The 12,260-nt window shown below is 42.9% G+C and overlaps 2 protein-coding genes across 2 annotated transcripts; both read left to right on the top strand.

Annotated features, from left to right (window-relative positions):
• The first annotated feature begins 767 nt into the window (after positions 1–767).
• Positions 768–4,623, top strand: si:ch211-199f5.1 (protocadherin-8). The gene is made up of 3 exons (XM_034562280.1): positions 768–3,389; positions 3,494–3,692; positions 3,946–4,623. Exons 1-3 carry the CDS (start codon positions 924–926, stop codon positions 4,257–4,259), a joined length of 2,979 nt encoding a protein of 992 aa, XP_034418171.1. The 5' UTR covers positions 768–923; the 3' UTR covers positions 4,260–4,623.
• Positions 4,624–5,659: 1,036 nt separating this feature from the next.
• On the top strand, positions 5,660–8,623 carry cnmd (chondromodulin). The gene is made up of 7 exons (XM_034562188.1): positions 5,660–5,731; positions 5,900–6,037; positions 6,485–6,625; positions 6,744–6,857; positions 7,082–7,235; positions 7,681–7,868; positions 8,396–8,623. The coding sequence occupies exons 1-7, from the start codon at positions 5,660–5,662 to the stop codon at positions 8,621–8,623; spliced, it is 1,035 nt and encodes a 344-aa protein (XP_034418079.1).
• Positions 8,624–12,260: the final 3,637 nt, after the last annotated feature.

Below are 12,260 nucleotides of genomic sequence, written 5' to 3'. Positions count from 1 at the left end.
GATAAACATGTGTTTGTAGCTTACAAATATCCCCATTAACCAGGTGAGATGCAGGATTTAAGGTCTAATGTATGATCGGAAAGATAAACAACCTCTTGATCGCATATGAGAACATTTTCTCTTTGAGACTCTTGCAAGTGTTCCTTTATTCATTTGATGTTTTATATGGTTACGTGAGATGATGATCATCATTAAATAAAAGGTAAAAGAAAGAAAAAAACGTGTAAAGGTATTGCAATACTAAGTGATCGATCAATCATCACTCCTCCCTCAAAGGTTCCGTGGATGCTTTTAATAATGTTTTTTTTTTCTTCTTCTTTTTTTCTTCTAATCAGTTTGCTCAGCGCTCGTCTTGCGCGCGCATATTCGTGCACATCAGCGCACACACATGCACACATCTGCTCGCGCTCAGGCACGCTCAATAGACAATAAACTAAACATTAAAAGAAGGAGAAATAGGCTCTCTTTTTTTCTCTAAATAAAAGCATCACTCGGTGTTGGCTGTAAAACGACGATAACCAGTGCAGCGACTATCTTCAAGCAATGGCATATCTTTGTGCCCTTTTTTTTCTTCTATTCAACTTCCTCCAGCGTACATTCTCAAAAAAAAACCACAAAAAAAACAGGCTTAGAGCTTCTTCTTTCTTTTTTTTTTCTCTTTCTTTTTTCACGCGGGGGTATTTTTTTAATTCTGGAGCGAGGGATTGGTCACACTTGGTCTCATTAGCATGAGGAGCTCTATAAACCCCGCCACTGCAGAGTTGTGTGAGCTGTGTTGAAGGCGAGGCAACAAGCGCATCTCACTGGCTGCGCGCGGAGGAGCGAGCAACTTTCACTTCCAGCACTGTTCAGTTCATAAAAGTGTGAGCCTGCATGGAGAGCTCACTCCGGACGTGAACCGGGTCTCATCTGTTCAGTACACAATGAGGCTGCTTACCGAGGGGAGGATTACGACGAAGATGATAAAGGGCAAATGTATAACTTATTGGCACCGGTGGATTTTTATTTTCTCAATCCATCAATTCTTATTTGCCTCCCTGGCTCAGTCCGAGGGAAATACTATTCGATACCAGACCAACGAGGAGGACGCGTCAGGTACAGTCATCGGAAACCTTGCCAAGGACATGTCCTTGACTCTGTCTCATTCCTCCAAGACCAATTTCAGGATGATGAAACAATTCAACGATTCGTTCATCCGGGTGAGAGAAAGCAACGGGGAACTCACTGTCGGGGAACGAATAGACAGAGAAAGAATCTGCAGACACACTCCACAGTGTCTGATCACTTTTGACGTGGTGAATTTCTCCAAAGAGCGCTACAGATTGATTCACGTCGAGGTGGAGATAAAGGACATCAATGACAACTCTCCGGAGTTTCCAAACAAAGAATCTATTGTGGAGATCTCCGAGAACGCAGCCGTGGGGTCTCGCATCCCTTTAGACCCGGCTGCGGACGCAGATGTCGGGTCCAACTACATCCAAAGCTATCAAATTTCTGTCAACAGTCATTTCACCATTGATGTGCTCCTGAGAGCGGATGGGGTTAAATATGCGGAATTGGTGCTAATGAAAGAGCTAGACAGGGAGACTCAGTCATCATGCACCGTGGACCTGGTCGCCACAGACGGAGGAAACCCGTACAGATCGGGGTCAACAAAGATAACTATCAAAGTGACTGACTTTAATGACAATAGTCCCGTTTTTGACCAGAACAGTTTCTCAGTCAGTCTGCCGGAGGACGCACCGGCGGGCGCAGTTATACTGGACTTAAACGCAGTTGATGCTGATGAGGGCTTGAACGGAGAGGTCGTCTACGGGTTCGGAAAACAGGTTTCTCACGAGATCCGAGAACTTTTCCAAGTGGATAATAAATCAGGTCGACTGACTCTCAGGAGCACTGTGGATTTTGAGGACAAAAACACCTATGAGCTAGACGTCCAGGCGACCGATCTGGGACCCAACCCGACCCCTTCCGTGTGCAAAATCATAATTCACGTCACAGACGTGAACGACAATGTCCCAGAAATCAGCATCACCCCGATGACCTCCACCACGACAGGCATCGCATACATCAGCGAGGGGGCAGACAAGGACAGCCTGGTGGCGCTGATCAGCACCTTGGACAGAGACTCGGGTGTGAACAGCCAGGTCCACTGCACCGTGTACGGCCACGACCATTTCAAACTCCGGCAGGCTTACGAGGACAGCTACATGATAGTCACAGCGGCGGTGCTAGACAGGGAGAGGATTAGTGAATACAACTTGACTGTCATGGCTGAGGATTTTGGGTCACCTCCGCTGAGAAAGATCACTCAGTACACCATCAGACTTAGCGACGAGAACGACAACGCCCCTCACTTCACCAAAGCTGTGTATGAAGTTTCAGTGGCGGAAAACAACGCCCCCGGAGCTTATATCACTACTGTGGAGGCCAGTGACGCGGATCTGGGCAATAACGGCAAACTTGCATACAGACTGGTGGACAGTGTCATCATGGGCTCCCCAGTAAACACCTTTGTGTCTCTTAATTCGGTGTCTGGCTCTATATATGCACTGAGAAGTTTTAATTACGAAGTGATGAAACTGCTAGACATACACATCCAAGCAAGTGATGGGGGGTCACCGAGGTTGCAGGGCACAGCTGTCATCAGACTAAAAATAGTGGATCAGAATGACAACCAACCATCTATTATAGAGCCACCCCTGTACAAAGGATCTGCTGAGGTTTTCCTGCCCAAAGATACACCTGCAGGTTATGTGGTAACCCAGATAAAGGCCACAGATGCTGATGAAGGCATAAATGCACAGCTGTCCTATAAAATCACCGAGGGGGGACACCTGGGTTTCTCTATCAACAAAGACACCGGGAAGGTGCATGTGAGCCGACAGCTGACATATGATCTCGCAGACAATGTCAAAGTCACAGTCTCGGTCAGTGACAATGGATCCCCGGCACTTACCTCCACAGCTATTATACACTTCAGCTTCATAGAAGGAACTCTACCCAGTCTGCCTTCCTTGGCTCAAAATGGCAGCGAGGAGCTCTTTGAATGGGACATATCCATAGCCATAATCATTGTCCTGGCAGGGAGCTGCTCTCTTCTCCTGCTGGCTATTATTCTCATCACAACCATTTGCAGCCGCCGGAAAAAAGAGACAGTGGAGGGGGTCTACGATGATAAAGAAGAAACACAGAATGTGGAGAAAGTGGAAAGTGGCCATGTTGATTCATTGATTGCGAACCACAAAGGCAAAGTGTTTGATGCCCATCCATTCCCAGAGAACCCTCCATTGGCCAGCAGCAACACAACAGAGATGGGCTGTGAGGATGGCAGGCAGACGGCAGGCGTCTTTGACTCAAACAGCAGGGTGATGGATGTCAAATTAAAGGTAAGACATTATTTTTCTGAGATATTTTGTATTTATTTCGCGCCGATTGTCATTTTCTGAATCGTGACTCAAAATCTGTGCCGAATGTGTTCGTCTCTTCGCAGGGTTACTCAACGCTACCGGGATATGGGAAAGAAACAGTCAGACCAATAACAATATGGAAGGGTAATTCATTCACAACAATCTCAGCAAGAGATCCACACATCAGTGGCAAGGACAGTGGAAAAGGGGACAGTGACTTCAATGATAGTGATTCTGACATAAGTGGAGATGTGCACAAAAAAGAGTCGCCGCCAACAAACAGTGAGTGTCAAAAAAAACATTATGAGAAATAATAATTAAATGGAAATTCAGAGAAATAAGCGGTTGAGTTGTTTTGTATTCATCATACAGATTGTAGCCCTGTTACAATAATGTGTTTTCTAAAAACTGGACACATTATGATTGATCTTACACCTGGGCTCACTGGGGGGGTTTTCACCACCAAAACAACTTCAACCAGGTGTTTCAGCAAATGTATTGGTCTCCATCCTGACAGCCCTCCTGTTTCCCACAGGTCTCTGGGCATGTACTAGCGAGTGCAAAGTGTTGGGACACTCGGACCGATGCTGGAGCCCTTCGGCTACAAGGCCCAACACCGGCATGGCCTGCGGACCACATCTGTCAACCTTCAACAAGACTGCCTCACTTCCCCGGAACACCGGAAGGGAAAACTACTATCCGGCTCTCATACCCAAAACCAACGGTCTGCAAAGTGTGTACGAAAAAGTTCAACACCAGGAATTTGATTATATTCTCGTCGGTCCACCGACGCCGGCTAGAATACAGGAAGCGGATGAGATGTCTATTCCAGAGTACACAAACTCTTAAAGATCAAACTTCGATCAGAAGGGATCCGGTCTTTATACTGTACAGTACCTTTGTCCTAATTTAATCTATGTTGGATTGTTGAAGTGTTTTGTAGTTTGTCATGTGTCTTTTGGCTCATATATGACTGTTTATTGTATCAAGTGTAATATGCAAGATTTTGTACATTAATAATATATTTTTCATAATGATTCAATGTATAGAATAATTTTATTATGAACTTTTGAGAGCATGTTTTACTATTTAAGGGGCATGCCCTATGTACATTTAGGCTGAACAGGGGCCTCTCTGCTGTGGAAAACAATCAATATGAAAGTTTACCATGTTTGTGGTAGATTTTGTCACATTGTTGCACAAATAAACAGTTAAAAAACAATTTAAAGCGTGAGCTATCTGGGCTTACAGCTCTTAAATGTAATCTCATAGTTAAGAACAACCTATTTTCCTGAGGAAATATTCACAACAGCACACAGACTAACCTCAATTATCCAACTGAATGCATTTTTATTTGCCTTCAGAGCTTATAAGTCACAATAAATAAAATGTGGTACTCCAACAATCACAGTTTAATTGACAGAAAGCATACGCCAATATCATATTCTTTTTACAACAATGTAGTTACGAGACTGCCTTACTCTGCATACAAATACAACATTTCAAATCAAATGCTCTTACAATTATATATATTTTTTGAAGGTCAAAGAATCCTCTCACCTTTTCTGATTGCCTCCCAGCTAACCAATTATCCAAATACGTGGTTCAATCTGTTTCCAAGCAACAGCAGCCCTGCACATTTGGATCTCTTTTCTTACTATGTTTCTTCTTTCTAAGTTATGATAAGGACAGAGTCACCTTGGCCACCTTACTCCCATTGTCAAATTAGAAAGTTAACAATTAACAAAGGTTATTTCTGTGTGTGCAGCATTGTAAGTCAGTGTTGTTTTTCAGCATTTGATAGGAATATAAAGACCAAAGAGGACTCGCTTCTGCATACCGGTTTGACTACATGGAGTGCAATCTGCTCATTCCACAACTGTAACCAGAGAAAAATGGGGAAAAAAATCGGCAATATTTACATAAATGAATATAATAATTGACAACTATAAGAGGTGGGTGAATAAATGAAAGGCATAACTTACAAAAAATATTTTCCACCTGACACTGACTGAAAGATCAGTTGACAACCTTTTTTTACCAACCATTACATCACTGCCTGTTTGGAAGCACAGGATGGCCACCTTGCTTTAGGACCTACAGGTAACATTCACATGAAGAATTTAGCTCAAAGAATTTATATCAACCGTGCGTCATTCACACTCAAATGTCAAAAAAAGCTTCCCGGTGGATAACCTGAATCTCAAAAGAGCAGCCACAGCATTAGTGGAAGAATTATAGAGGACATCATGAGAGAGACTATGGACAAAATCCCAAATACCACTCATGGATCTGGCTGTTTTGAACACTGCACGCCTCTGGTAAGATACAGGCTTAAAAAGTATTTGATGAGTAATACAATTGACGTCCGTGACTCAAAAATAAACCTGCATATTTTTTGCAAAGTCTTAAGGATTTCAAGAATCGCATCAGTTGTTCTTGGCGAGTGTTTATAATGTCTTACTCCATATCTTCTGGACATTGTGAAGGAACAAAGCAGCACTTCGACCTCTGCTGCGGTCAGTCGCCTCGTGAGATTTGGAGCCGTAGCCCTCATTGTCGGTGCAGTGTTGATGTTGTGTGCGTCGATGGCTGCTCTCTACTTGTGGAAAGTCAGCAATGAAAATGTAAGTGTCCACTGAGGATTATGCCAAAGGTATTACACATGCCCCTAATAGATTTATGTAAGGTACATGAAAAGGGTGCTTTGGGATGCTCTATTAATAATCATATTCATCACAATTCAGACTGTGAAATTGCATCTTTAATTCTTTTATGGCATAAATTGTTCCGGTTACTCTGCTCCATCCTATATAAGATAGCGTAATGTGTTTGTGTCCTGTTGAGCTCACCTGTAGGGCAACCATTCCCCCCAAGGTCCTGTGGTGCTTTGCTCAATTCTTAGTGTGATTAAAAAAATTCACAGGATTTCTGTGAGCAACACCAATAATCACTGTGCAGAGGGATTGCATGAGCAGTATGGAAGCTTGTTTTTCTGGATCACATTTCTATTGTGTTGCATAACTTGACTAATCCGTCATTTTTTTTTAACATTCCACCTTGAATGCTGCCAGGTTTATAATGTCCGTTACAGTATGAACATCAATGGGGAGGTGAGGCAGGGCTCCGTGGAAATTGATTCAGACAACAACCTGGAGAGATTTAAAACTGGGAGTGGAGCTGAGGAAGCTGTGGAGATTCATGACTTTCAAATTGTGAGTGAGTTTGTCCTTGTTTTCCCTTCCTGAGGTAGTTCAGCTGGGACTTTGTGTGTGCTTAGCGAAGTGAGCAAAGCTGTAACTGTAAACATGGCATCTCTGTGATTTGGTGCAGGGAATCACCGGAATCCGCTTCTTTGGAGGAGAAAAGTGCTATATAAAATCCCAAATCAAAGCCGATCTTCCACACATGGGAGCTCACAACAAAGAGTCGCTGATGTTTGACCTGGTATTTGCACACTACAGACACTACTTTGAAAAGTGGGAGAAAAAAAGAAATGGCAGGGTTGATAGCAAGCACATCTTCATTTCTTTATCTCTCTTTCTTTAGGACATTAATATAATTGTGTACTTTTTTTAAATGTTGATGCTATGGCACACGTTATTTTGTGAAACTTGAATGCAAGTAGAACCACATTGAATTGAATTGAATCTTTTTTTCCTTCTTTCCAGACTGATGAAGTCATTCCAGTGAGTTTTGATGAGGAGTTCCTCATGTGGGTTTCTGCAGAACAGCCACTGAAGGACACCAGCTTTCTGAGCAACACAATTCTGGGTCTTTGCGGGGACCTTCCCATTTACTGGCTCCGACCTATTTATTCTAAAGGTTGCCATGGTCTCTTCGTTCTTGATATAATGTATTGCTTCATCCCACAGGGTCTATAAAACTGGCCTGCTTCACAGAGCACGGTCCATTAATTTTCAACTATTATTGTACATTCTTTCATAGTTTATTTAAAGCGTGCTTGTGATTGCCCTGCTTATCTGCTGACACACTTGTAAAAAAATGTGCAGCCTTGTCTGAGAAGTTGGTGAAACACTTGAACATCTTGAACATACTCTACATTTAGAGTACACCAAAAAAGGCTCTAGTACTGGATTAAAAAAGAATGATCTTGAAATATGCACGACTGCTTGAAATCACTGCTGCTAATTCAATTATTCAGGACGTCTGAGACAGCCCCGGCTGTGTAGGATTGAGCTCTGAGGACATGTACAGCGTCTTGTGGATGTTGACCCAAAACTCTTCCCTCTCGTGGCTGCCGTAACAGATGGGGAGAGAAGAAAGAGAGACACACAGCGAGCCAAACGGCAGTTTAACACAGAGGAGATGGAGACATCTGCCGAGGAGAGGAGCCCGGTGAGTCACACGGAAGATGACACCTCCAAAGTCGTGGAAGAAGAGGAGGGGGCACACTCTGCTGCGGGGTCAGCGTACAATCCCGAAAACCCTTATCATGTGAGTTCTAACTTCATCAACAACACTGTTTATGATAAACAACGCTCCAGAGCGGGTGCATTTTTGATTAACTATCAAGAGGCAGATACTGTGCCCTGAAGCAACCCTTAAAGTAACATTAGGAACTGAAGTTTCTCTGTTTTGTCAACACTTTCTCAGATGACTTCACAACAACTTGCGTAAAATGCCCGCATTGGTAAAAAATATATTTTTACAGAAATAGAAGTAAGAAATGTACTAACCTCTGCCAGCTGTTGAGTAGGTGTCATATCATTCATTGGCTATGATTGGAGGTCATTGGGGGAACAGCTGCAATTGTTGATGCAGTTGAAGTTTTGAACTGAAGTGAAAATTCCCATTGGTCATAAAAAATGAATGTGCCTAAAAGAACTGTAGTCACCCGTCTCGGAGGATAAGAAGTTTTTGAAAAGATTTGAATTGCAAATGAGTACAGATACCAAAAAAAAGAAAAAGAAAAAAGAAAAAAGATTGCTCTTCAAAGTTAACATTGCTTTTCCAAACTGCAGCGCAGCGGAGGGTCCGGAGAGGAAGATGCCATGACCTTTGACACCATGTTAGACCACCAGGGGATCTGCTGCGCAGAGTGCCAACGCAGCTACACTCACTGTCAGAGGATATGCGAGCCTCTGCGTGGACACTGGCCCTGGCCTTACCACTACAGAGGATGCCGGGTAGCTTGCCGAGTCATTATGCCCTGTCGCTGGTGGGTGGCACGCATTTTAGGTCTTGTGTAAGAAAACACGCCACCACACTTGTGAGGGAACATATCTTTTCTTTTCTTTTTTTTTTTTTTACTGAAGACCCTCAAGGTCTCTAAACTTTCAGCTTCTAGGCATGCATGAAGTTATTTATGTTCTGTGTTTTACTCTAAATATATCGCCATAAAGCTATGCTTGTTAGCATGACATACAGATCATGATTGATAAGTATGATTATCTAGTTATAATGCCTATGCAATGTCACAGACAAAATGTTTTTCATACAAACAGGTGCTTTTTATTTGTCGGCTGCTTCTTGCCATACAGTAAAACTGGAACACACAAATGCCGTATTCCTGTTAGCGGCAACAAATTCACGAATGAGCGCATCCATTTTTGCATCATGTAATTCCAAAGCTTAATGCGCTGTACTATGTTTAATGGAAGGTATGGGACTGCATCCAAAGGCTCAGCAGATCATGTACCTTTTCTGACTGAGTAGGCTTCAATAAATTCTAATTACAGTATATGCTGGCTTTGATGTAGACGTTTTGTATGCCACATCTTGTTTCCATGGTTCCACTGGCTGCTTTTCTGATAAAACTGAAGTGACAGCAACGGTTGCCATAACTTCAATTCACAGCTCAGAAATCAGTTTGAGGGCAATGCAATTTGTGCACACTGACATCTGCATTGATGTGAACTAATGTGAAATGAGTGTCACGGCAATGATGGGAAAATATTTTCAGAAAAGTGACATTTTTATTAAATAAATAAATCCAGCATTTTATTTATTTATTTTCTATGAAAAGAGGAGTGTGTGGATCCTAAGCTACCAAATAACGTGATCACAGAGTCAGGCCTTTTTGGGTGCTCGTGGTATAAGCTATTCTGAATACCTCAAAATCAAAAGAAATCTGATTACGATCTTTCAAGCCATATGCCAACTTTCTAAATAATTGAAAGGAGCCATGTTGCGATCAAGACGATTTCACAGAGGGTGATCCAGGCACATCAAATTACAACAGATGTGAAATTGCATCATATCTGCCACTAAAGCCCCATTGAAACTCTGAAGCTGTGTCAGGAAACAACACAAAGAGATGCTTGTCTCTTTGCTTGGAGATCGCTCCTGGTTTTATGGGGGTAGAGGTGCTTATCACATCTGCAGTGCTGATAAGATGGCCTCTGTGCTTCCGTAGGCTATATAATATTAATCCCTCTCCCACGTCTGCAGATGCACTTAAAGGAAGGTGACAAGCATGACATATCCAGGACCTCCTGATGGCTCGTGCTCTGGAGTGCAGCCGCTAAAAGAGCCCCAAGTACCCTCAAGTGATGTAAATTTGCAGGGGGAGTCCAATTTCCATCACAGCACTGTCACTGCCATGGTCATTAAACTAAATCATCCCGCTGTGTGTCACACAGCTCTCATTTTAAAGTCCCCTCAATAATGGAGTTATACTTGGACTGAAGATTGCAGCACAACAGTGAATGTCTGACCTGACAGCAGCTGGAAGAGTCCCCTGCACATTATTTCATCTTTAGAAATCAAAGGCAGACAATGTGTATGGACGTAGGAGATACCTTGAGATACCTCATTTTAATTGAGAGACATTTTTATATCTTACCTAAACCAGCTGTGGTTCAACAGGACTATATATAATGTCCATAGTTAGTGAGTGCAGCTGAAATTCAAATATGATGTGTTATATGTGCCTGTTGCTGTCGGCGGTTTCCTTGGGTTTCACTCATAATATGTTGATACAGCAGCACAAGACAAAGAGCTCTGAGTCTAAGCTAGACAAAAGGAGATGAAAAACACAAAGCAAAAAGAAGAAAAAACGTATCACCACAAGCAACAACTCAAAATGGCATTTAAACTAAGAAAAAAAAAAGATAGCTCAGAACAACAGCAGTTTTGCTATCCCGAGGCCCTGTTTCTAAAAAAAAAAAAAAAAAAAGCGTGTTTCCTTTTGCCATTGCTCTCCAAAGAAGAGCAATGTGCCCCATTGAGTAGAAAAGACGAATGTGTTGGAGAGCAGCTTCAGTGTTTGAGACAGTGGTGCCTTTTTGTTTGTCTCCCCTCTGGAGCCAAGATTACCCTGGGAGCCCTGCAGCCAGGGAACAAACAGAGCTTTGTGAGCACTGACCCACTGTGCCTAGCAGCCAGACTGCAAGCTTCCACTCCTGTGCTAATAAGAAACCACAGAAGAGGAGTATGCAGCAGCAGAGGGAGGGGAGATTTCTCACATCCACCTGTGCTTTCATCATTGCCCATCAAAAAAAGCCACAGTCAGGCAGGGGTCTGTGGTCCTCTGGTGGCCACTGAATCAAACGTGTTTTCACCAACATCCTCTTGGCACTAACACTCAGCACAATACATTTGGGATACCTTAGCTGGTGATTTATTTTGTGGCATAGATTTGTGCTAATCAAGTCCATGCACTCACGAGAGCTGCCTATAAATATGTCAATAGCCTGTCAAAAATGTGCCTGTGGTTGCCCGAGAGGCATTAGAAGTGTGAATAGAAGTGTGAAGTGAACCACTCTAGTAAACGTGTCCTACATTTGATTGCATGTTTTCCATTACATCCGAACATGAATGAAATAAACAGTAGTGACAGTCCATTTTGCACCTAAACCAGAACACAGAAACCCTTTTAGACTCGGCTCATTATGGTTTTTCTGCAAGAAAGCCCTGCGATACACTTATAGATGCTGGCGTCGTGAAGAACCTGTAACCCACGGTTTTGCACCAGCAATAACAACCCAGGCACTGAACATTAGTTTTTTTTTTTTTTCTCTCCTGGATGACCAGAAATAAAATGGCTGGATGAAAGAACGAGATGGGGGGGGGGTGCTGGTACAAGGCTTAAATGCTTTTTAATCCCATGGTTGAGTGACCACCTGCCGCTCTGCCCAGTAGTCTGACTCTGCCTGCAGGTTTCTCTGAAGTTGCATTGCCATTGGCTGGAGTGTTTCTCTCTCTCTCTCTCTCTCTCTCACTCGCTCTCTCTCTCACTTTCCCTTACCCTGCTATTTTGTACGCACGCCCCTAATTAAATGCCTGCTGCTATATTGTAAGGAAGTTAAAACTCTAAATACTGTCTAAAGCTACCTGCATTCAGTAAACAATACGTTCGATGTCATCAAACATTAACAGCAATTCTCCCAGGGGACTCATTTGCTCTGCACACACTGTAGGGATTGTTTTGGTGTATTGCACTCGGTTGCATGGTGTCCTTGTTACACTCAAACAGAAAACCTGTAGTGTGGTGTGAGTCTAAATTGGACACAGTGCTAAATTTGCACCATTGTTTTCCAAGGAACACGCTGTATATGAGACAGCTAGTGTGGTGGAGGCATCCAACCTGCAGCGGGTGTAAAGAGTTCCTCACATGAGCTGGACAGTCCTCTTCACAACACAGCAGGCATAGGAATGTTTTATAACCAACAATGTAAATTATACTTCCTCACCCGTATCATTTTCTTTTACCCTGATAGTAAAATCGTATTTGAAAAACCATGCCACGCCTGATGGGATCGTTATTAAAAATGTTCTCTATCAAAATATGGCATTCGTCAAAGTCACCGTAGGATGTACCCAGGAACGTACACGTCCTCTGGTGGGGTGCTTAAAAAGAGCTATACATAGCTCAAAGCAGAATCA

This window comes from Cyclopterus lumpus, chromosome 21, assembly GCF_009769545.1.
Source record: "Cyclopterus lumpus isolate fCycLum1 chromosome 21, fCycLum1.pri, whole genome shotgun sequence".
Taxonomy (NCBI): Eukaryota; Metazoa; Chordata; class Actinopteri; order Perciformes; family Cyclopteridae; genus Cyclopterus; species Cyclopterus lumpus.
The sequence above is the reverse complement of the archived record's forward strand: the minus strand, read 5'-3'. Positions and strand labels throughout refer to the sequence as shown.

Excerpts from the sequence above, each read along its gene's own strand:
- si:ch211-199f5.1 (XM_034562280.1), top strand. The coding sequence starts at position 924 with ATGAGGCTGCTTACCGAGGGGAGGATTACGACGAAGATGATAAAGGGC. Across the intron at positions 3,390-3,493 it reads TGATGGATGTCAAATTAAAG|GGTTACTCAACGCTACCGGG; the intron begins GTAAGACATTAT and ends GTCTCTTCGCAG. Across the intron at positions 3,693-3,945 it reads AGAGTCGCCGCCAACAAACA|GTCTCTGGGCATGTACTAGC; the intron begins GTGAGTGTCAAA and ends TGTTTCCCACAG.
- cnmd (XM_034562188.1), top strand. The coding sequence starts at position 5,660 with ATGAGAGAGACTATGGACAAAATCCCAAATACCACTCATGGATCTGGC. Across the intron at positions 6,626-6,743 it reads AGATTCATGACTTTCAAATT|GGAATCACCGGAATCCGCTT; the intron begins GTGAGTGAGTTT and ends GATTTGGTGCAG. Across the intron at positions 7,869-8,395 it reads ATCCCGAAAACCCTTATCAT|CGCAGCGGAGGGTCCGGAGA; the intron begins GTGAGTTCTAAC and ends TCCAAACTGCAG.